This window comes from Schistocerca gregaria, chromosome 1 (assembly GCF_023897955.1).
Source record: "Schistocerca gregaria isolate iqSchGreg1 chromosome 1, iqSchGreg1.2, whole genome shotgun sequence".
Lineage (NCBI taxonomy): Eukaryota > Metazoa > Arthropoda > Insecta > Orthoptera > Acrididae > Schistocerca > Schistocerca gregaria.
Window position 1 is genome coordinate 1,038,010,816 of NC_064920.1, and position 25,296 is coordinate 1,038,036,111.

General features: G+C 43.3%; 1 protein-coding gene across 2 annotated transcripts in view; it reads left to right on the forward strand.

Annotated features, from left to right (window-relative positions):
- Positions 1-25,296, forward strand: part of LOC126279664 (solute carrier organic anion transporter family member 74D-like) — a 147,784-nt gene that overhangs the window by 14,166 nt on the left and 108,322 nt on the right. For both annotated transcript variants that reach the window (XM_049979697.1, XM_049979696.1), the window contains exons 4-5: positions 16,848-17,078; positions 19,991-20,212. In XM_049979697.1, coding sequence (XP_049835654.1) covers positions 16,848-17,078; positions 19,991-20,212 — 453 coding nt within the window. The remainder of the gene's footprint in view (positions 1-16,847; positions 17,079-19,990; positions 20,213-25,296) is intronic.

Below are 25,296 nucleotides of genomic sequence, written 5' to 3' on the forward strand. Positions count from 1 at the left end.
TTGGAATAGCACCTCAGCATCGAACTAAAGGGGAACCCTGTCTGAAACAGAGGCATATGTGCTTTGTCAAATGAAGACCAAATGGGTTGAGGTCTGACGGGAATGTGGGCTGAGGAGTGAGGCGTGCTAGTGTAACTTGTTAGTTGTGCAAAGCCACCATGCCAGGGTGGTATAGTAGTTAGTGCATTTGTCTAGTGAGTAGAAGACCCAGGTTTGAATCTTGGCATGGGCACAAATTTTCATTCGTCGCTTCAGTCTGCATACACTGAGAGCCTGGTAATTACCGTTCCAAACGTCTAGGACTTGTAGAATCGAGAGAGTACATGATATTTAGAACGGGAACCCATTGTCAGAAACGTCACTCGATAACCTAACCTAACCTAACCTAACCTAACCTAACCTAACCTAACCATGCGTCAAACTTATAGGTGCCAGTGCCTGTAAATGTATGTATGTATGGAGTTACTGTATGGTGATGTTAATCACTTGCCGGCGCTTGTGGCCGAGAGGTTCTAGGCGCTTCAGTTCGAAACCGCGCTGCTGCTACGGTCGCAGGTTCAAATTATGCCTCAGGCATGGATGTGCGTGATGTCCTTAGGTTAGTTAGGTTGAAGTAGTTCTAAGTCTAGGGGACTGATGACCTCAGATGTGAAGTGTCATAGTACTCAGAACCATTTGAACAATTTTGTTACTCACTTTCTAGGATGATGGAGGAGGATAAATGTATCAATTTGAGGTAAGGGTCCCTGTACAGGAATCTAACGAGTCGAAAGTTACACTCCTGGAAATGGAAAAAAGAAACATTGACACCGGTGTGTCAGACCCACCATACTTGCTGCGGACACTGCGAGAGGGCTGTACAAGCAATGATCACACGCACGGCACAGCGGACACACCAGGAACCGCGGTGTTGGCCGTCGAATGGCGCTAGCTGCGCAGCATTTGTGCACCGCCGCCGTCAGTGTCAGCCAGTTTGCCGTGGCATACGGAGCTCCATCGCAGTCTTTAACACTGGTAGCATGCCGCGACAGCGTGGACGTGAACCGTATGTGCAGTTGACGGACTTTGAGCGAGGGCGTATAGTGGGCATGCGGGAGGCCGGGTGGACGTACCGCCGAATTGCTCAACACGTGGGGCGTGAGGTCTCCACAGTACATCGATGTTGTCACCAGTGGTCGGCGGAAGGTGCACGTGCCCGCCGACCTGGGACCGGACCGCAGCGACGCACGGATGCACGCCAAGACCGCAGGATCCTACGCAGTGCCGTAGGGGACCGCACCGCCACTTCCCAGCAAATTAGGGACACTGTTGCTCCTGGGGTATCGGCGAGGACCATTCGCAACCATCTCCATGAAGCTGGGCTACGGTCCCGCACACCGTTAGGCCGTCTTCCGCTCACGCCCCAACATCGTGCAGCCCGCCTCCAGTGGTGTCGCGACAGGCGTGAATGGAGGGACGAATGGAGACGTGTCGTCTTCAGCGATGAGAGTCTCTTCTGCCTTGGTGCCAATGATGGTCGTATGCGTGTTTGGCGCCGTGCAGGTGAGCGCCACAATCAGGACTGCATACGACCGAGGCACACAGGGCAAACACCCGGCATCATGGTGTGGGGAGCGATCTCCTACACTGGCCGTACATCTCTGGTGATCGTCGAGGGGACACTGAATAGTGCACGGTACATCCAAACCGTCATCGAACCCATCGTTCTACCATTCCTAGACCAGCAAGGGAACTTGCTGTTCCAACAGGACAATGCACGTCCGCATGTATCCCGTGCCACCCAACGTGCTCTACAAGGTGTAAGTCAACTACCCTGGCCAGCAAGATCTCCGGATCTGTCCCCCATTGAGCATGTTTGGGACTGGATGAAGCGTCGTCTCACGCGGTCTGCACGTCCAGCACGAACGCTGGCCCAACTGAGGCGCCAGGTGGAAATGGCATGGCAAGCCGTTCCACAGGACTACATCCAGCATCTCTACGATCGTCTCCATGGGAGAATAGCAGCCTGCATTTCTGCGAAAGGTGGATATACACTGTACTAGTGCCGACATTGTGCATGCTCTGTTGCCTGTGTCTATGTGCCTGTGGTTCTGTCAGTGTGATCATGTGATGTATCTGACCCCAGGAATGTGTCAATAAAGTTTCCCCTTCCTGGGACAATGAATTCACGGTGTTCTTATTTCAATTTCCAGGAGTGTATAACCGAAAACCTTTCTGATACCTTCAGTGAACCGTGTACCCTGCCGTCAGTGGGGTGGCTTGTATTCCTCAGCGATGACTGACGATCACGACGATTATACATACTGTACATGCACTGCTACTGTTGTTGCTAAGGCTGTAGGGTAGACAACTTTCAGACGTGGTGGTATCCACCAAAACCGGACAACTAATGTCTAGTAAATATGGGCTCTAAAATACATACCTGAGGAACTACGAGCACTTGATCATCTTCGCTGCTACGTAACACATCTGCTTTAGTGAACAAGTGCTCTTAGTTCTTAAGGTATGTATTTTGGAGCCCATATTTACTAGACTCTTTTTGTTTTGTTTTGGTTCATACCACCATCACTGAAATTTGCCTATCCTACAACTTTATCAACAACAGTGGTGGTACATGTGTTACACTGTCAGGAGTATCAGAACGGTTTTCGCTTATAACTTTCGACCCGTTCGTTTCCTGTACAGGGATCCTTAGTTCAAACTGATACATTTATAATTCTCCATCATCCCTGAAAGTTTTTAACGGCATCACGGAATCACGCTATATGTATGCCACTAAACCCAAACATTATGACCTCCTACTTAATAGGTTGTTTGTCCGTCTTCGGAACGAAATACGTATCTCATTCTGCGTATCGGGAACCCGACAGTTTGCTGGTAGGATTATGGAGTTATGTGGCATTAGTATCTACGCACAGGGCGCTGATTTGCATACGCGGTGATGGCGCCCAAGTAGGGACCCTGTTAGGCTCCATAGGATTTACAGCAGGTGAATTTGGTGGCCGAAACAACAACATGAGTTCACTATAATGCTGCTTACCACTGTAGCGCGGTTCTGGCTCCAAGACACGGACAGTTGTTCTGCTGAAAGATTACATCACCGTCTGGGAAGCTATCAAGCATGAAGGGGTGGAGGTGATTCGTAGCAGTTAGCGTATCTTCGATTACTACCACAGATCCATCAAAGCCCGGTAAAGTGTCTCCCATAGCATAATACTGCACCCACCAATCTGTGTCCGAGGTGCGTTTCCAGTCGCCATTCACCGCGATGACGGCATTTGCGGAGACGACCATCGACCTATTGTAGAAAAAAGTGATTCACTCGAAGAGCTGACACGTTTCCGTTGATGGTCGGTCGAATACCGATGGTCCCGTGCCCACTGCAATCGTAATTGACGATGTCTTTGGGCCAACATGTGAACACGTAGGTGTGGTCTACTGCGGACATCCCTGTTCGCCAATGTAGGATGAATGGTGTATACAGGGTGTTACAAAAAGTTACGGCCAAACTTTCAGGAAACATTCCTCAAACACAAAGAAAGAAAGTATGTTGTACGGACATGTGTCCGGAAACGCTTACTTTTCATGTTAGAGCTCATTTTATTACTTCTCTTCAAATCACATTAATCATGGAATGGAAACACACAGCAACAGAACCTACCAGCGTGACTTCAAACACTTTGTTACAGGAAATGTTCAAAATGTCCTCCGTTAGCAAGGATACATGCATCCACCCTCCGTCGCATGGAATCCCTGATGCTCTGATGCAGCCCTGGAGAATGGCGTATTGTGTCACAGCCGTCCACAATACGAGCACGAAGAGTCTCTACATTTGGTACCGGGGTCGTTTGACAAGAGCTTTCAAATGCTCCCATAAATGAAAGTCAAGAGGGTTGAGGTCAGGAGAGCGTGGAGGCCATGGAATTGGTCCGCCTCTACCAATCCATCGGTGACTGAATCTGTTGTTGAGAAGCATACGAACACTTCGACTGAAATGTTCAGGAGCTCCATCGTGCATGAACCACATGTTGTGTCGTACCTGTAAAGGCACACATTCATGTTCAACATTACCTTCCTTCAATTTGGCCAACTGGCGATGAATCCAGGAAGTACAGTACATACTGACGAAACTAAAATGACCTCTGACATGGAAATTAAGCGTTTCCGGACACATGTCCACATAGCATCTTTTCTTTATTTGTGTGTGAGGAATGTTTCCTGAAAGTTTGGCCGTACCTTTTTGTAACACTCTGTATAAGAATATACAGCCTACAGTTGCAGGTTAACTTTATCGTTTACCTAGGTTTCAACGTTAGGAATAACGTCTTCTTCAGAACTTGCAACAAGTTAATGTTATAATGCGCTAGTAAATTATATTAGATATGGTCATCCTACAGGATGCAACGTGTAATACTTACATAAAATATTATTTAAGTGTTTGCCTAAAACAGGCCATGTCCTAAGTCAACTTTATGAAACTTAAGGTTTTGTCACTTCTATTAAGCAAGCTGTAGCAAATTCGCTTTAAGCCCGTTGTATGGGCCTCGTCGTGTGACTAGAGACTGCGGCGGAACGCGAGGGCTTCGCGGTCTGCCTCACAGAGGACGGCGCCCATGCGCGAGACGTATAGAATCAAACTCTTATTACGCACGCGTCAGATAACCTTTTTGCTATGAATTAATTTTATATTTTACTATTGTAAGTCAATTACAGTATCCAACAACTACGTTTCACATTCTACTACAGAGCCTTATAAACTGACCAACAAATCTCGTATGAACATCTGTAGGAAAGGATCTATTATTACACACACTGTGAGGTCACATGGATTATGAATTATTGTAAACCTAGCATGGGCTGGAAGCCTTCGAAGTATGCCCTATTTTTTATATACAGTTGACCGTTCAGTAAATTGCCTCTATCTGTAATTAGGTGTGCATAAATTTGTAGTTCCTCAAGCGTGTCGAGTCTATTACCCTTAACTTCATGATGTAGTAGATCTATGTCACCTAAAGGTTTAGGGGTATAAGCCATTTGCACCAGATGTTCCGCAAAGGCTGACCCCCGTGTTCTTACGCCCTTTATTGGAAGATGTTCTTTAAACCTACTGCTATAGCTCTGCCTGTTTGACCTATGTAGTAACATGGGCAATCATCACACATAATCTTATATAGCCTGATTTCGCTAACTTGCCACCTTCTTTCTCAACGGAATGAACCAAATTTTGCTTTAAACTATTAGTCGTGGAGTAGGAAATTTTAAAACCTGAATTTTTCAACAGGCGCCCTATCTTGTTGGAGACATTACCTATATAAGGAACCGACAACCATTTCTTGGTCTGATCTTGGGTTTGAGTATTTGTGTTTACTAAAGTCCTTGTTCTTTTTCACGTTTTCTTATGATATAACTGCCTCCCTATCTTTGGATCATATCCATTATTCTGTGCAACACTCTCGAGAATTTGTAATTCTTTTTAGAGGTTGACATCAGACAACGGAATAGAAATCGCCCGATGGATACTAGAATAAAAAAAACGCCATTTTATGCGCTTGGGGGTGGGTTGAATCGGCCGGGATGATTTTGTCTGAATAAATTGCCTACCGGAATATGTTGAACTCAATTTTAGCATCTTTAATAGTCAAAGTTAAATAAAGATAATTTAATGATCTATCAGCTGATTCCAGTTCTTGTGTGAAATTTATTTTTTCATGTAGACTGTTAAACGTTGCGAAAATTTTCTCTATTCCTTCTGGAGAATTATTAACCAGTAGAAGTATCTCATCCACGTATCTCACTAATTCCGGGTAATTTTGGAAAAAAACAATTCCAGAGAATTTATTAAATTTTCAGACATGATATATGCAAGTGGACTCCCCATAGCTAGGCCACATGGCTGTGAATATAATTTTTTATTGAATAAAAAATAATTCTATTTAAGAGTCTTTCTAAGAAGTAACATTAGCTCATCAATTTCTATAGTGGATGATTTTTTGTGATACCTTTAGTTTTGTCCTATAATGTTCAAGGTTTGATCCACTGGTACTTTTGTGTACAAGCTAATGATGTCAAATGACACCAATTTGGTGTTTTCGGAACATGTTACGGTTTTAAGTCACACGGCGAGGCCCATACAACGGGCTTAAAGTGAATTTGCTACAGCTTGTTTAATAGAAGTGACAAAACCTTATGGTTATGCATTAAGTTTCATAAAGTTGGTTTAGGACATGGCCTGTTTCAGGCAAACATTTAAATAATATGTTATGTAATTACTACAAGTTGCATCCTGTAGGATGACCATATCTAATATAATGGTGCGTATTACAATATTAACTTGTTGCAGGTTTTGAAGAAGACGTTATTACTAACGTTGAAACCTAGGTAAACGATAAAGTTAACCTGCAACAGAAGGCTGTATATTCTTATATAAACAATATCAGTTGCTGTCGCTGCATAAAAATGTTAAAAATGAATGATGTGCTCCGAAACACTTGGGCGTGCACCACCATCGTACTTTTTTCGGCAGAGATGCCATAGATCACCATCTGTCGTACTTTACAGAGCAGACAAGCGTCCTAGTGCCACGTTCTGTGAAGGGTCGTGGACGTCCAAACATTCAGGGCCTACTGGGAGTTTCACTGTCCTTATACCTCACTGTGTAGATGCTCACGACAGCCTCATGCCAACATTCGGCCAACTTCACCGTCTGCGAGACAATCGTCCACAGGCTATGCGTAATAATAATCTGCCCTTTGTCAGAGTCGATTACCTCAATGTATTTGCCCATTTGTGGCCAATATCTTTGCTAGAGTGATCTCCCTCTCTGTGTCTGCTACGCTTACATACATTTGTTGCCGCGTCACCTGCCCACAACGCCATCAGGCGGCACACAACGTAGTGGGCAGTGGTCATGATGCTTTGGCTTATCGGTTTACAAAGATTTAAAGGCGCCGGCACCTACAACCTTGATGTCCGCAGCTCGTGGTCTAGTGGTTAGCGTTGCTGCCTATGGACCACGGCGTCCTGGGTTCGATTCCAGACTAAGCCCGGGATTTTCTCATCGCTGTGACTTGGTGATTGTAACCTCTTCGTCATTTCATCGTCATTCATGGCTTGGCGAGACTAGGAAGTGCAGAGATTGGGAATTTGTGCAGACGTTGATAACCACGCCATTGAGCGGCCCACAAATCATAATTATCATATAAATTTGGTGCTTTCTAGTGTCGCTGGATGACGTTTCTGGACATGGGTTGCTACTTCCGTTAACTTCCCTCATAAATAGTCTTAATATATGTTCTCAGAAATGCTGTCTAATGGTTATAAACTAATTAAAATTTTATTCATACTGTGATGGCACGTTGATGTAAAAATGAAAATTTAATAAGTGTAACGTACATTTTTATGTAGTTTTAAACTCGTTCATGCGTATCCTACGATGTGTAGGGATTTGATGTAGAATTTCCTATTACACAAATGTTAACTGTCGTCCTTCGCTTGCAGCGAAACCAGCAAATAAGAACAAATCCTGTTTCATAATTTCATAAATGTCGATTGTTTAACTTTCCGCTGAAACTAATTACATTACATATATTGTATGCCATAAGTTTGTTAGTGTATGTAATATACGAGGGCTATCCACAAAGTACATTACGTTTTGGAATTAAAAATAAATACAGTATTGGAATTTTTTTTATTATATACAGATGAAAGCCACACTTAAATACTACTTTCCTACATAGTTGCCATTTAAATTGAGGCACTTATCGTAGCGATGGACGAGCTTGGAACTTCCTTCGTCGTAAAATTTTGCCGCCTGCGCCTTCAACCACGTGGTTACCTCTTCTTTTGGGACAGAAAAGTTGTGATTTTTATGGATTTCCTGGAAAGAGGCACTACAATAAACTCTCAAAGGTATTGCCAAACTCTGCACAACCTCAGAAGATCAATACAAAACAAACGCAGGGGAAAGTTGGGCTCAAAGATCTTGCTGATTCACGACAACGCCCGGGCCCACACGGCAAATGCCACTCGTGAAGTTCTCGAATCTTTTAAGTGGGAGTTGTTTCCTCATCCGCCGTACAGTACCGACCTGGCACCGAGCGACTTCCATTTATTCCCAGCAATGAAGAAGTTGTTGGTTATGCAGCGTTTCGATGACGACGCACAGCTTCAAGAAGAGGTAACCACGTGGTTGAAGGTGCAGGCGGCCGGATTTTACAACGAAGGAATTTCCAAGCTCGTCCATCGCTACGACAAGTGCCTTAATTTAAATGGCAACTATGTAGAAATGTAGTATTTAAGTGTGGCTTTCATCTGTATGCAACAAAAAAAATTCCAATACTTTATTTATTTTTAATTCCAAAACGTAATGTACTTTGTGGATAGCCCTCGTATTATGTAATCGTTACGCACGAAATGCTTCCAGTTTTTATCCGACGGCGTAGGCGGCCAACCATGACAATTTACAGCATGCTATTTCTCGGCCGTTATGTTTACTTGGTGTACGCTACTTTCATCTTGCTTTCCTTCTGTTAATTACAATGTTAAACGAAAGTGTGACCCTGTTAAATTAGTTGTAATTGACATCATGCAGTGTCTGAGTACTAGCTTCCGTTATACGCCAAATCCAGTCGTTAGTTATTCTGTCGCAGCCAGCATGGTGGCATTCCAACGCTCTGCAACATATGACATTTGTCCGTCTCATTCGTGGCTTTCTTAGTCCACGTTCTACATACTTCACGATAACACATCTGGCATGCCATTGTAATGTCCCGAACTTTTTAACGTATGTTATTATTTAAAATTTAACTTATTAGAGGTATTCGTAATTATGTGTTGACTTTGGATCGTACCCCGTCCATACGAGCAGACTTTTGTAAGAGTTCTTATTTTACAGCTTATTGTACAGTGCACATTGAGGTGGAGCTGGTTGGTCTCTGACTATCCTTTAAACGATCAGTCCACCAACCTGGATAGGTTTCAGGTTGTCTGCCCCTTCACACTCCAATGTTAGATTCTGGCTTAACCGACAAAAACAGACTTGACGAAAGTTCGATTAAATACCTACCACGCGAAGGTCACATAACTGGAGTCCATGGACAGTAGCTCAAAGTTAGTTAAACTATCGAGCGTTTGGGATTTTTAGATGGCTTTTTCAATAAAATGTCTAAAATTTCCTTTAATTAGGTTTATTGTCTATAATGGCTATCAAGTCCATATTTAAGATCCCAACATCAATTATGCAATGTTCCTGACTGTCACTGTTCCAGTTAACATCCAAAAGCAACCAGAAGGTCTTTAGTCAGACCAGATATTTTGAACTTTCTAAACAGTTACTGACCCATGGCTACTTGCAAGTTAACACATTCTGTCGTTCAGTTGGCTTCTTGTAAAGAATGGCTTGCCATGATGTCTTGTAATTTCCAAGAAACACGCTTTAAATGCCTGGGTTGGCAGGACAGAGCGGATGAGGTTGTGGAAAGGAGCAAATAAGTTGCTGCTAGCTGCACTCAATATACAAACTTTATTTATCAACACACAATATTACAACAAGGATGCAAAACACTCAAAACTTTACGCGATCTCCTTTGATTAACTTTAGATCGGCTGAAGGCCACATCAAAATCCAAGACACAAGGGCTAAACAAGACATTGAAATACAAGGTTCTTCCGGAGGTTTCATCCAAAAATATGTTCTAAATCTTCAATATAAACAGGCTGAAGGTCTCAGCAATTTAATTTTAAAGGAGCTTGGCTGGAGGCCACGTATTAAGCAATAAGAACAGGTTCAACCAAAAGGTAGAAGGCCTTACCTTAAAACATTTCATATAAGATTCGGCTGAAGGCCCCTATAAAGAATAACAATCTCATGTCTTGAGGGCAAGACAAGAACACTAATTTAAGGGATATTGATACTCGGCTGAACGCCACACATCAATCAAATAACTAAAACCCAAACGGGGAAATTACTATGTAACACAGAAGGAACGGCACTCAGAAGTTTCCAAGAGGCAACCTGAGAACGTAACAGTAACGCCCGTTTAGGTGAGACAGGCAGCCTGTCCAATGACTTCTTAATCTGAAGGCAACCAACCGACAGACAACCGACCGACCAAGCAACAAATTCAGTTCCGCTCCTCGCAACCAGTAAAACGATCGCACGATTTCAATACAACTACACACAGAATATTGGCGCCCACAACGACCAACAACACCTCAACTGTCGAACTACACGCCTAGCTGGACAGCAGCTACACGACGAGGAAAGTAGACTGCCGAAAATTACGTCAACGACCAGGGTAGGTAACCGGAACGTCAACGGCCACAAGGCAGAAGATACCGCTGGTCAACCTGAATAACAGGGTAAAAATTAAGTTAAACTCCACAGGAATACAGCAGGAAACTTAGCCGAATTGAACAGACACACGTTGTTGCTCCTGGGAATGTCCCAAAAGCGACAACCAGGATCAAACGAAGAAACGCAAACCGTTGGGGCTCGATAGAAGGTTAAGTGAGGACTCAACTTTCATGTCCAAGATCGGTGGGCGACGAACTTCGTAGCACCCGCAAGCAGCACCTCATACTCCGCGCAGACACACCGCCAGCAGCCCCGTCCAGATTACGTGCGACGGAGACTTCCTTGCTGCTCCACGCCAACCGACCGACTGCTCAGGCCCGGGAACGGTGAAAGGACCAAATAGACGTCGGCCGATGTGACGAACAACCGAATGACCAACCAACGGTCGTCCTGCCCCAGTCTCCCTTCGTCGGACAATTCACGTGTGTCGCCAGCGGTCTGCGAGCACTGGCTGTCGGCGCCTCACCGGCGCTCCGTCCCCCACTTCACTGCAGCTGCGTCCCGATTGCACTGCTGGTACGTCTCCAAGTGACTGCGAGACACACGACGACCCGAAAATACTATCGGTCGCTCCAGAGATGGTACGACAGTGCACTTATCGATAGGCGCTGCTGCTCACGGTCAAGTAAGGCAGGAAGTTAGTGACGCCAGTAAATGGAATAAGAACACGAGGCGGCAGTACACTAATAGAAGATGACAAACAATAAGTGGCATGAACACGAGCTGTGCACGGCTCAACGCCATGTTCGACATGAAATGTTCACACGCGAATATCTCCTAAAATAATCTCCTAATGCTCAAACTTTCATAAAATACTCAACACTGCTGTTTCGTTTCGTCGACGATACGAGAACCGATCAAATGCGCGAATTTTATTTTGGTACAGAGTTTAGCAGCGTGGTCAAACAAATGTGTTTACCAGAAGACGGCTCCCGAGCGACTCTCTAGACCAGGGCCGCACAAACACGGAAAACCGCACGCGTGCAAAGCGAGGTGCAGCGAGTGCCTGCACAGTGCGTCGGTTCAACTCGGCATGCTTCGCCTCAACTCGGCTTGCTGGGTGAGGCCGACGCTGTGCGCTGCCGAATGCGCTGCCAGACGGCTTAGTCAACATTGGAATACGTAAGCGCAAGACAATTACCGGAATAATGGAACCATCTGCTCCCGAAAAAGGGAAAATTGCCGAAAGTCAATTTAAACCGGAATGGAAACTTTCCTACTTTTTTGTGCGTTGTGACGATAAAGCCAAATGTCTAATCTGCGGTACACTAATTACGTGTGTCAGAAAATCGTCTATTGAAAGGCACTACAGCAAATTGCATTCAGAAAAGTATAGTGACGTAACAGGAGATTCCAGAGAGGAAGAATTACGGAAGTTGCATACTCTTGCAAAAGAGAATTCTGTATCTACAAACGAGGTTTGTTGCAAGTACTTTAGCACGTATATTTTGGTTACAGGTCATGCGAAACGAAATAACGTTTGTTTAGATTCCTTAGTTTTCGTTTCCGCATAAATTATTTATAACATATCTATTTTTCTCTACTTTAGGATGAAGAAGATGAGGGGTGTTGCGAAAGGACTCTCAGAGCTAGTTACAAAGTTGCTCTACGTTTAGTAAGAGCTGGGAGGCCATCTATGGAAGGGCCATTAATAAAAAAAACGTTATGTTGGACATAGTAGAGACAATGAATCCTACATTAGCTCCCGTTTACTGTAGAATACCACTTTCCAGAATGACAATACATCGGAGAATCAATGACATTGCTGAGAATTTGCATGAACAACTGGCAGCCAAAATTGAAAACTTCCTAGCGTACTCCATCGCACTTGATGAGTCCACGGATATTAACGACCCGGCTCAGTTAGCAATATTTTTGCTTGGCGTGGACGACGACCTACATGTAACGGAAGAGCTCCTGGATATGATTTCGTTGAAGGACACCGTTACAGGGGCGGATATTTTAGCAGCTGTTGAAATGACAGCTGAAGGAATAGGACTCCCTTGGGAAAAGCTGTTTTGCGTAAGCACAGACGATGCACCAGCAATGTGCGGTAAAGCAAAAGGGTTTATTGGCCTACTGCGGAAAAAACTTAACATGCCGAATTTACCTTCCGTTCATTGTTTTGCACACCAAAAGGCTCTTTGTATGAAAGTTATCGGTCTTCAAGATGTGATGAAGGTAGTGGTGCGTATCGTGAACTACATTCGTTCTCAAGGACTCACTCATCGTCAATTCAAAGAATCTTTGATTTCCTTTGAAGAGGAGTATCCAGATATTCCCTGACACGCTGAGGTGCGCTGGCTGAGCAAAGGGAAAGTGATTTCCAAAATTTTTCGACTACGCCACAATGTGGCTCAGTTTTTGGAGAGAAAAGGACGTCCGGAGCCACTTTTTCATGACCCTGAAAGGGGAGCTGATTTAGGATTTTTAGCAGACATTATGGCTCTCCTAAATGATTTAAGTCTGAAACTCCAAAAAGAAAACAATCTCATCAACGATATGATCAGCAGAATAAACGCTTTCCAGTATAAACTGAGGCTCCTCAAACATATCCTTTCAGAGAAAAATACGCAACACTTTCCTGAACTAGGTAAGCGAGATATAAATTGTACCTTTATTAAAACAGCCTGATTTTTATAACCGCTCTAATCAAAACGGTACTATGTTTTTGTTTGACAGCATTTGAAAAATACGTCGAGCTGCTACAATCCCTTGAAAATGCGTTTAACGACCGACTCCAGTTAATGTGCCGGTATATGACATACAGCTAAATAAAGGAGATGCGTTACATATGCAAGTGTAACATTACATTAAAACCAGTAGTCAACATTACATGTTTATTAAAATCTATTACATTTTAGTACTTCGAAATAACAGCTTACATTACTTTAATTTATTAACATTGGCTTTGTTATTGTTTCAGGAAATTACCCACCTGTAGCCAATTCTCGATGTTTTTGTGAAACCTTTTTCGATGGATATTGAAAGCGCGCCTTCAGATTTACATTTCGAACTAATTGATTTGCAAAGCGATGTTCACCGAAAGGATGTGTTTTACAATACAAAAGGTTTGCTCCAATTCTACCAGAATTTGCCGAAGGAAGAATTTCCCAAGTTACACAAAGAAGCAGCGAAGATTATTTGTATGTTTGGTTCCACTTGTGTATGTGAAAGGTTTTTTTCTGTTTTGTCTTGTACAAAAACTAGATTGTGCCCGAGTATATCTAATTGTAATTTAAAAAATCCTTTCAGAATTGCTGTCAGCCAATCTCTTGTTCCAGATCTTAGTAGCATAATTGCAAATAAAATAAAGAGCACATAGGGAGATACATTTGTGTTGAAACCAAATTTAAAATTTTACCATCACAGTTATTGTATAAATCTCTTTTGTGCCGGTTCAGCAAACTAAGCTTTCCACCTAGTGTACATTAGTATTTGGTAATGAGGAAGACAACAGGGTAAAAGCTTTGAAACAGGTCGAGACAGGCGGCGCGAGCGAAACCAGCTAAGGAAGTGAGAGGCAGCGCTGTAGCGCAAAGCCGAGGAGTGGGGGATCTGCACCGTCGTCAACATAGCGCAGCCATCTTCTGCACTCTGCGATGCACCGGTGCATGCACCTTGTGCAGCCCTGCTCTAGACTCATATACCTGAGGCTCTAAACCCTTCTCGAACGCGCGGGAGATGCCGAATTCCTGTTGGTTAGTCTCTTACGTATCCATTGACATTATCTCTAGCACTTCTATATTCGCGGTATTTCTAATGTCAGCCAATCAGATCACCACAAGTAATTTAGACTAGAAATCTTGTAATTCCTAAACTAAATAAAATTTAATGGAAACAAAATATCATTCCTTTCCACAAAATAAATCACTTATAAATTTAATACTCAGCACCCCTTCTAGCTGCCTTTTACAAAATCAGACTCACTCGGACACACGTCACAAATTCTCCTATTGCACAACAACACTCCCACGCATACATTTTAATAGTTTTAATAAAATATCACTTTCTCGCTTTACGTATGTCCTCCGTTCACTCGCTCAGTCTCACCAAATCACTCACACAACCAAATCACCATGAAATAATAACTTTCCAGAGAATTGGAATTATGTCAGAAATCTGTGGTAATGAAACTAAAGAAAATTCCAGAAAATTAGATTAGATGGACCTATCTTCTTGGTTGTAGTGTCAGTTGATACTCTACATGAATACATTTTACAGTCCTCAACTCATTTTCACCATGCCAACACGGTTATTATGTGTTTTAGGTAAAAATTTAGATCTCCGAAAGTGTTTAAGTTATTGTTCTTTAATTTTACCATCATGGTTGTATTATCCATAGAATTTGGTATACTAAGTATGAAAAAGATCAAATTATATTTAATAGTATTTCTTCAGATTCATAGGAAGTACGCGTAACATAGTGAACGCAGCTTTATGCAAGTACACGTCTCGCTCGACCCAGTAGCCAACGTCAGCTGTGCTAACGTGAGAATGGAAATATACTCTGCTCCCGGCCCCACGGCGAGCTACGCGTTCAATGCAAGAATACAGCTCGTAATAATATGCTGCGTTACAACATGTGACACAATGGTATGAGCATCATATGCCTGGTTTTATAAGTATCTACTCTTAATTTTTGTCATCGAGCTATTCTGTATGCCCTATTACATTTTTATGCGAATGCAGGCCTGTGACCTCGATATATTTTCTTTCCATTGATCTGAGGATGACAGTACATATTGTCGAAAGTGATAATCCAGTAATAGTGCATTATGATCTTCGGAAACAAATTGGATTTCAAAAAGACACCACAGTACAAACTCATAGAAATTGTCTCACAAGTGTTTCGTCTGCGATTTACTTCACAGACCTACTGATTTTCAAATAATGTTTCCGACGAATATAGAGGGTAGAGCTTTTTGATCTCATGAGAAATAGGTGATTTTCAAGATTTCCTCATGTTAAATAATAAATTAATGTGAAATATAATAGTATAGTTTCATTCCTTACACTTTTGTCTTTAAGAAATCACTTTTGTGCCCACATCAGACCTCCCTGTAACCGCTGCACCAAGTGAAAGGAGGCGTTGCGTCCGGAATATTGGTCATCGGCGGAAATTACCGAAACCGTAGTATTGGACCTGTAACAAAATAATTTTCTATAAGTCACTCGGAAGAGCAGTTGAACGGAATGGACAGTGTCTTGAAAGGAGGATATAAGATGAACACCAACAAAAGCAAAGCGAGAATAATGGAATGTAGTCGAATTAAGTCGGATGATGCTGAGGGAATTAGATTAGGAAATGAGACACTTAAAGTAGTAAAAGAGTTTTGCTATTTGGGGAGCAAAATAACTGCTGATGGTCGAAGTAGAAAGGATATAAAATGTAGACTGGCATTGGCAAGGAAAGCGTTTCTGAAGAAGAGAAATTTGTTAACATCGAGTATAGATTTAAGTGTCAGGAAGTCGTTTCTGAAAGTATTTGTATGGAGTGCAGCCATGTATGGAAGTGAAACATGGACGATAAATAGTTTGGACAAGAAGAGAATAGAAGCTTTCGAAATGTGGTGCTACAGAAGAATGCTGAAGATTAGATGGGTAGATCACATAACTAATGAGGAGGTATTGAATAGAATTGGGGAGAAGAGGAGTTTGTTGCACAACTTGACAAGAAGAAGGGATCGGTTAGTAGGACATGTTCTGAGGCATCAAGGGATCACAAATTTAGCATTGCAGGGCAGCGTGGAGGGTAAAAATCGTGGAGGGAGACCAAGAGATGAATACACTAAGCAGATTCAGAAGGATGTAGGTTGCAGTAAGTACTGGAAAATGAAGAAGCGCAGGATAGAGTAGCATGGAGAGCTGCATCAAACCAGTCGCAGGACTGAAGACAACAACAACAAAGTCATTTTCTGTCAGTATTCGTATACAAATGAAAAATATTACGTTCTATGAAAATTGTGTCGTGTTGAAAGAAATGTCTTTTTTTTCGCCCACAAAATCGAGGCAAAAGCATGCTCCAAAAATAGACTTTATAAGATATCGTAAAACTGTTAGTTACACTAATACAGAATTTAATTTAGAATATCGTCATGAAATTCCGATCAAAATTGCATGTACTGTTCTTTACTTATATTTCCCGCAAATCTGGAAAAAGTGGTTTCGAGAAAAACGCATTTTAAGTTTTGGCTTGCATTCTTTGTGTAGTTAAATTAAACACATGTCTAGTCAGCGCTCCGTAGACCATACAGCAATCCTTCCAGATCTGAAGGAGGTCCTCCATTTCCTTCGCGGCCATGGTGGTCCTGAGGACCTCTCTGACACCTGTCTCTCTCTGTCTACTCGCTCGATACACTTTTCGTGAGCATGTATGTATGTGTGTGTGTGTGTGTGTGTGTGTGTGTGTCTTCGAGTTTCTAACTGCCCCTGTTAATGAATTCCTGTTTCTGACAGAGTGTGTACGTCCCAGTTGCGCTGCCGGTTGCAGGTTTGATCCTGGCGGCTTTCGAGGTGTCGATGTTGGTGTGCACGGTAGTGCTCAACTACCTGGGCAGCCGCGGGCACAAGCCGCGCTGGGTAGCCGCGGGTGCGGCGGTGCTCGGCGTCGCCTGCTTCTCGAGACTTGTCCTCTACCTGGCGCTGGGGCCAGGCCAACGAGCACTCGCCCTCACCAGGGAGCACGGCATGCTGGAGAACCACCTGTCTATCAACAGCACTGGTGAACTCATCCACGTCTCTCTCACATCACCAAAGTCCATGCAGTGCTGTACTAGATTTGACGTTACGCTTTGATATCATGATATGCACTACACTGTATATGTACTCGCGAAATCTTTAGTTTCAACTGACTTAATAATATTTCGAATGCTTCAACCCCCTTTCATGAGCTCAGCAGACACTTCGGCATAACGGCGCTATTACCTCACAGCAGCCACATTTCATTCCAGCAGATGACATTGGGGTCTTTACATTGGCCGTTATGGTCACAAAAGCCAAGCATTCGATGGCTGTGAGTTTTGATAGTCTCTTCCACTAATTTCACATGGCTAGATGTGTCCCTAAGTGACCGGAAGTGAGTGTGATGACTTCACAGTACCTCCCACACTTCCTGATTTCTCGTATCTTCACTCTCTTTCACATCTCAGGGACAACTTGAGACATCGTGTTTACTACAGATGTGATCTACCACATACTGTTCAATAACTACGCGGAAATGGCAAACAGCATCCTTGAAGATCAGTATGCACTCGACGGCGACAATTTCAGCTGATACAGGTGCTTTTCACGTTGAAGAACATGTTGTTGACACCGTCACTGTAGAATGTTTAACTTTGTTGACCGACACACTACCTCACTTCTGCTTGCAACGCTTCATTACTAACAAAGTGAAGTTCGCGAAGGCATTCTGTAATTTCTGGAAACAGATGAAATTCGGATGAGGCCAAGTCGGGACTGGATGTAGGATGATCGAAGGACAGCTATAGGTGAGCGCTAATTTAGCTCGACATAGTACTGTCGACTGAGGCGAATTTGTCACGTGGGATTAACTTGCCAGTTTTTGAAAAAGATTATTTTTAGTGTTCTGCCAACCTCCTAAACCAAAGAGCAGAGATGTCACTTTTTTAGTCTGCACGAAGAAGATATTTAGCAATGACTATTTTCAGATTTCTTCACATTGTCTCAAGTTTATAGTCCTTTATTCAGTTTTTGATAACGATTATTTCAGATACTCTGCCAAGTTCCTGACCTATCCGTTATCACACCATCACACGCAGAAAAGAATGTATAATAGCTTTTTTCAGCTTTGTTAGCATTCTTCGTGTGTTTTTACTTTCGTCCTGGTGGAGAACATTTTCGATAACCTACAAAACCGTCTTGTCATACTGTTTCATTCGTATCTGAATAAAAACCACTTTTTTGCTTAGCAGACTCTTTAGAATCACGTTTAGGTATAAATATTACGTTGCGTTTAGGGTTAATAATACCACTTGAGAATTAAATAAGAATTTTTGCAGGCAAGTTCACGTGCTGAAATATTTTTATTTCCTCAATTACAGAGTCTAACTGTCATCTTCGGATCTTCTGGAAATAATATTACTGTGCATGACCCACGCAGCCATAACGAGAGCACACTCTATTTATAAAACAAAGTTCGCACTGCCATGGCATTTTTGCTCTAGGAAGCTTGGTGGAAATGCCACAATTTTACCAACGCTAAATTTCATAATTTTGTCGCAATTCTCATATCTTCCGTTTTTCGTTTTGTATTACATGTTGTTAAAAGCTGAGAGTCATAGCACCAAACAGGTATCGAAATTATGACGATGTCACTCTGCAGCTCGCTGTTTCCCCAGGGCTGGAAGGAAATCAGGACTGGGGAAGTAACTGAAAGCTATAATATTCCTCTTAGCACCACTGAAAATAAAGTGCCTCTAGTCAAAGACGGAGGACGCTCGCCTGCACTGGAGAATGGTAATGAAGAAGAGAACTGAAACACATCCTCTGGTTCTGTGCAGACTATTAGTTCGAGGTTTCGCATCTTCGAACAATTGACAGAGGGAATAGTTTTCACTTCCCAGGCATGTCTGATATTGATTTTCTTAATGAAATGGCGTTATGTATATAAATGACCCTCCTTGCGACGAAATTTTGGGAAGATTTGCTTTTTGTGATAAAATTTCAGGATTTTCATTGAAGTCCGAAATGCTGAATTTGAAGTTGCGAATTTAAATGTATTTAATGTTTGTCTGTACATGTCTTTCCAGTTGACAATTCTGATAGATTAAATAATTTCAAGCGAAGAAAGCCGCAACAGCTGCAACAAAATGATTTATTAACCAGGACATGTTTGAAGACATTATAGTCCTGGCTTCAGGTAACAGACTGTTGAACTATCAATACATAATGTCCTTCAAATCTCAGTAAGAATAAAGAGATGATAGGGGACCTGTACTGTTTACCCTTACAGACAGCCGTCCGGTGTGGCCGAGCGGTTCTGGACGCTTCAGTCTGGAACCACGCGACCGCTACGGTCGCAGGTTCGAATCCTGCCTCGTGCATGGATATGTGTGATGTCCTTAGGTTAGTTAGGTTTAAGTAGTTCTAAGTTCTAGGGAACTGATGACCTCAGATATTAAGTCCCATAGTGCTCAGAGCCATTTTGAACCCTTACAGAGCTATTAAGGACAATATGAAAATGTCATGGAACTAGTCGTGATTAATAAATATTTTGGACGCAGCTGCTGCAGCTTTAATTATTTGAACTGTGTCTTCAAAGCGTTGGTGGCCCCTCATAGCAAGTACTTTGTACATTAAATAATCTGTTCTGTCCCATATTTTCGAATTTTTCAAGGTCTTAACACAGCTGCACAGATTCCCCTTTATGTGCTGATTTTGCCGTCACTGACGGCAATTTCTTAATTTGTCATGTATCCACAAAGTGTAGAAATAGACATCAGTGCTAATTTTTTATGACGAATTTACATTTTCGTACATATCTGATAACACAGCAGTTGAAAGAAGGGGTAAAAAAGTATTAAAGTTTTTCCTGTTGGTAGTGCCTTAGCAGTTTCAAAGTGCAAATAGTGAGACCGCTGACGCCCGTCCTTCCCCCTCCGCGTCTCGCCACAGCTCCCGTGTGGCAGCTGTGCGGAGCCGCAGCGCCTGCCGCCGACTGCCCGCGTGACAGCGCCGCTGACGTCACAGCAGCGTCCGCGGTGACACTCGGCACACCGACGTTGCTGCTGGTCGCTTCTCAGCTGCTGATGGGCGCCGGGGCCTCCCTGCCGGTGTCTCTGGGACTCGCCTATATGGACGACAACGCGCCCAGAAACAAAGCACCGCTGCTCATAGGTCATTCACGCAGCCAGCGCTAAGAAATCGTTCGTGAAATACAGAATGATAATGTGCTCTGTAACTGAATACTTGTGCATACTGATTCAGTATATTGAGTTACACAAAAGTACAAAATGTTGTGCACGTAGGCAGCAGGTGTTGTTGTAGTTGTGGTCACTCCGAAGACTGGAATTTCCCACATCAATCTATCCACTGCGAGATGTAACAACTTGAAATTGCTTACAATAGTCCATCTTGGTCTTCCTACACAATTTTTATGACCCACACTTCCCTCCTTTACCAATACGATTCCTCTATGTTTCAGCATGTGGCTTATCAACCGATATCTTAATTTAGTCGAATTGCTCCATAAATGTACACTACTAGCCATTAAAATTGCTACACCAAGAAGATATGCAGATGATAAACGGGCTTCATTGGACAGATATATTATACTAGAACTGACATTTGATTACATTTACACGCAATTTGGGTGCCTAGATCCTGAGAAATCAATACCCAGAACAAGAACCTCTGGCCGTAATAACGGTCTTGATACGCCTGGGCATTGAGTCAAACAGAGCTTGGGTAGCGTGTACAGGTACAGCTGCCTATGCAGTTTCAACACGATACCACAGTTCATCAAGAGTAGTGACTAGCGTATTGTGACGAGCCAGTTGCTCGGCCACCATTGACCAGACGTTTTCAGTTGGTGAGACATCTAGAGAATGTGCTGGCCAGGGCAGCAGTTGAACATTTCCTGTATTCAGAAAGGCTCGTACAGGACTTGCAACAAGCTGTCGTGAATTATCCTGCTGAAATGTAGGGTTTCTCAGGGATCGAATGAAGGGTAGAGCCACGGGTCGTAACACATCTTAAATGTAACGTCCACTGTTCAAAGTGCCGTCAATGAGAACAAGAGGTGACCGAGACGTGTAACCAATGGCACCCCATACCATCACACCGGGTGATACGCCAGTATGTCGATGACGAATACACGCTTCCAATGTGCGTTCACGGCGATGTCGCCAAACACGGGTGCGACCATCATGATTCTGTAAACAGAACCTAGATTCATCCGAAAAAAAATGACGTTTTGCCATTCGTGCACCAAGGTTCGTCGTTGAGTACACCATCGCAGCGCTCCTGTCTGTGATGCAGCGTCAGGGGTAACCCCAGCATTGTCTCAGAGCTGATCCTCCATGCTGCTGCAAACGTCGTCGAAATGTTCGTGCAGATGGTTGTTGTCTTGCAAACGTCCTCATCTCTTGACTCAAGGATAGAGACGTGGCTGCACGATCCGTTACAGCCATGCGGATAAGATGCCTGTAATCTCGACTGCTAGTGATACGAGGCCGTTGGGATCCAGTACGCCGTTCCGTATTAGCCTCCTGAACCCACCGATTCCATATTCTGCTAACAGTCATTGGATCTTGACCAACGCGAGCGTGAATGTCCCGATACGATAAATCGCAATCGCGATAAGGTGCAATCCGACCTTTATGCAAGTCGGAAAAGTGATGGTACGCATTTCTCCTCCTTACACGAGGCAAAAGAACAACGTTTCACCAGGCAACGCCAGTCAGCTGCTGTTTGTGTATGAGAAATCGGTGGGAAACTTTCCTCATGTCAGCACGTTGTAGGTTTCGCCACCGGCGCCAACCTTGTGTGAATGCTGTGAAAAGCTAATCATTTGCATATCACAGCATCTTCTTCCAGTCGGTTAAATTTCTAGTCTGTAGCACATCTTCTTCGTGGTGTGGCAATTTTAATTTCCAGTAGTGCACTTTAACCCCGTTTCCACTCACTAAAGAAGGCCACGGCAGTCCGATCACAGATTTACTTCAAACCTTGCACACTCAGAGTAATTCATTAGGAAAACTTAATGTGCAAGTAATATGGCGTACTACCTATACAGTTTTGAGAAAACTTGAAGAGAAATTTTACCCATCAGTGATGTATTGTACATTGCTACCCGCAGCGCGATATGGCGGCGAACATGTAGTTAGCGTTCAAGGTCTATAATCGGTGGATCGAGCCCCACTCATCTTCTTTCTAAATTCAAATTTTTTCAATACAAGGACATATTACATCTGAAAGGTAATATGATGAAGAGACACGTGTATTCGCATAAAATATTATTGAATTACCTTTGTTGCTTTGCTGTTTACTAATTTTTATTATTACAACAAATATTAAGCGTCTAAAGTCCTTCCACTCCATTCTCAGACTTTCTGACACTGGTAGAGCAACAGTGGTAATGTTATAGAGAGAATTCAGTCGTGGTTGCAATAAATATGGTCTTAGTAGTTCATTTGCAACGCGTTTAGCCTGTATTGAAAGGCGTGTTCAATCAAACTATGGGTAAATAGTCATCTCTTGAAATGAGGAGACAAACGTATAAAATTAACTCCAGGCAAGAATAAAATACGGAACAACGGCGATGGTCGCAATTTGTACCTTGTGAAGGTTTACAGTAGGATGATAACACACAACCCAAGAACGGTAATAAAGGAGAACTCTCGTATGGAAAGACGAAAAGTGAGTTTATTTAAAAATACAGGCTCTTTCAATAGCATAAGAAATCGTCATATGGAGACGACGCCCCTCAAACACAAAATAGGGCCTGTTTACCTCTATCACATACGCACCTGACGAGCTAGCAATGGCGTCACCTTGTGTTTAACGGGCGTCGTCTCCATATAGTGGTTTTTTATGCTATTGACATAACCCCTGTTTGTAAAATGGCACTTTTCCTCTCGCCCTGCGAGAGTTCTCCTTTATTATCATTGTTATCTTACGATGTGTCTCCACTCTGCTGTACACATTCACACGGTACAAATCGCGACAATCGTCTTTTTTCCATGTTTTAGCATTACACACGTACTTGGCCCATTCTTCCCTGGAATTAAATGTATACGTTTCATTCTTCATTTCACGAAATGAGTATTTTCACATAGTTCGAGCCGCCCGGAGTGGCCGTGCGGTTCTAGGCGCTACAGTCTGGAACCGATTCACTGCTGCGGTCGCAGGTTCGAATCCTGCCTCGGGCATGGATGTGTGTGATGTCCTTAGGTTAGTTAGGTTTAATTAGTTCTAAGTTCTAGGCGACTGATGACCTCAGAAGTTAAGTCTCATAGTCCTCAGAGCCATTTGAACCATTTTTGAACCATAGATCGATTGTCTAAAGAATCTTTCAATACAGGCGAAACGCGTCGCAAATGAAGAACTTACAAAAGCATCTTCATATAAACCACGACTGCTTTCTCTCTATATATGTATTAAGCGATTTTTATCTCTATAGGCAAGTTAAAACTTCATATAGTGTCTTCAGACTTATTCATATTTGATTGACAACAACGGAAAACTGTTCCACGTCAAGATGCTATTAAAATATGTTCAACACTACATCATCAATTTTCAGCACAAGTATATACGAAATTTTACGTTATGCATGAATTGCATCCAAATTGAAGGAAGCAAGAGAAATTCTTCGAAACGTTAAGGATCTTTGTTTTTCCCTAGAAACTCTGAAAATTCCGTGTTCACGCGGGAAAATTGCGTTCATTCGATGTAGCAATGACGTCTTAATTTATGTTTTCCATGTCTGTATAGAAAATATTATCCTGCAACTCTCAATGTCGGAAGCACAGCTGACGATGAATCGTAAATTACTGCCATGTTCTGCCATATTGTAACTCATTATATTATTGAATAAATTTCTTTGCCGGCATCTCGTGGTCGTGCGGTAGCGTTCTCGCTTCCCACGCCCGGGTTCCCGTGTTCGATTCCCGGCGGGGTCAGGGATTTTCTCTGCCTCGTGATGGCTGGGTGTTGTGTGATGTCCTTAGGTTAGTTAGGTTTAAGTAGTTCTAAGTTCTATGGGACTGATGACCATAGATGTTAAGTCCCATAGTGCTCAGAGCCATTTGAACCATTTGGACCATTTGAAATTTCTTTACACGTTCATTTGTCGACGTTTGACTTGGCCTTTCTAAGCGAGTCCCTCGTCCTTGAAACCTGCGTCTGCAGACAGAAGCATCTAGACCCATGCTCATAAATTTAGGATAATTACAGAATGTGGTGCCACACAACGTAGCACTACCCAAAGCAGGCGCTAATAGCATAGGCACATAGGGACCACACACGACACAAATCTCAAAGTACACAGTATTGGCGATAAGTTGAGAAAACCGTCCTGAAACACATGTGCTACAAAAAGACCACTGTTTCCTGCGCATGTACCCCGACATAAGTATGGGATATGATCACCATGCTCACATACACAGACCGCACAAAGCGTTGGCATAGTCTGGATCAGGTGGTCGAGCAGCTGCTGGGATATAGCCTCCCATTCTTGCACCAGTACCTGTCGGAGCTCCTGAAGTGTCGTAGGAGTTTGAAGACGTTTAGCGATACGTCGACCGAGAGCATCCCAGACGTGCTCGATGGGGTTCAGGTCTGGAGAACAGGCAGGCCACTCCATTCGCCTGGTATCTTCTACTTTCAGGGTACTCCTCCACGATGACAACTAGATAGGGCCGACCGTGCGTTATCAACCATCAGGAGGAAGGTGGGAACCACTGCACCCCTTAAAACGCCGACATACTGGAGAACAATGATGTCCTGATACACCTGACCTGTTAAAGATCCTCTGTAAAAGACATGCAGGGGCGTACGTGCAACAATCATAATCCCACCCCACACCATCAAACCACGACCTCCATACAGGTCTCTTTCAAGAACATTAAGGGGTTGGTATCTGGTTCCTGGTTCACGCCAGATGAAAACCCGGTGAGAAACACTGTTCAGACTATACCTGGACTCGTCTATGAACATAAACTGGGACCACAGTTCCAATTACCAAGTACTTTGTTCTTGACACCAGGCTTTACGGGCTCTCATGTGACCAGGGATCGGTGGAATGCACCTTGCAGGTCTCCAGGCGAATAAACAATGTCTGTTCAGTCGTCTCTGGAGACAACTGTTCCAGTGCCTGCGGTAAGGTCCCAAGCAAGGCTGCCTGGAGTACTGCGTGGCCGTCTGCGGGCACTGATAGTGAGATATCGACCTTCTTGTGGTGTGGTACACTGTGGACGTCC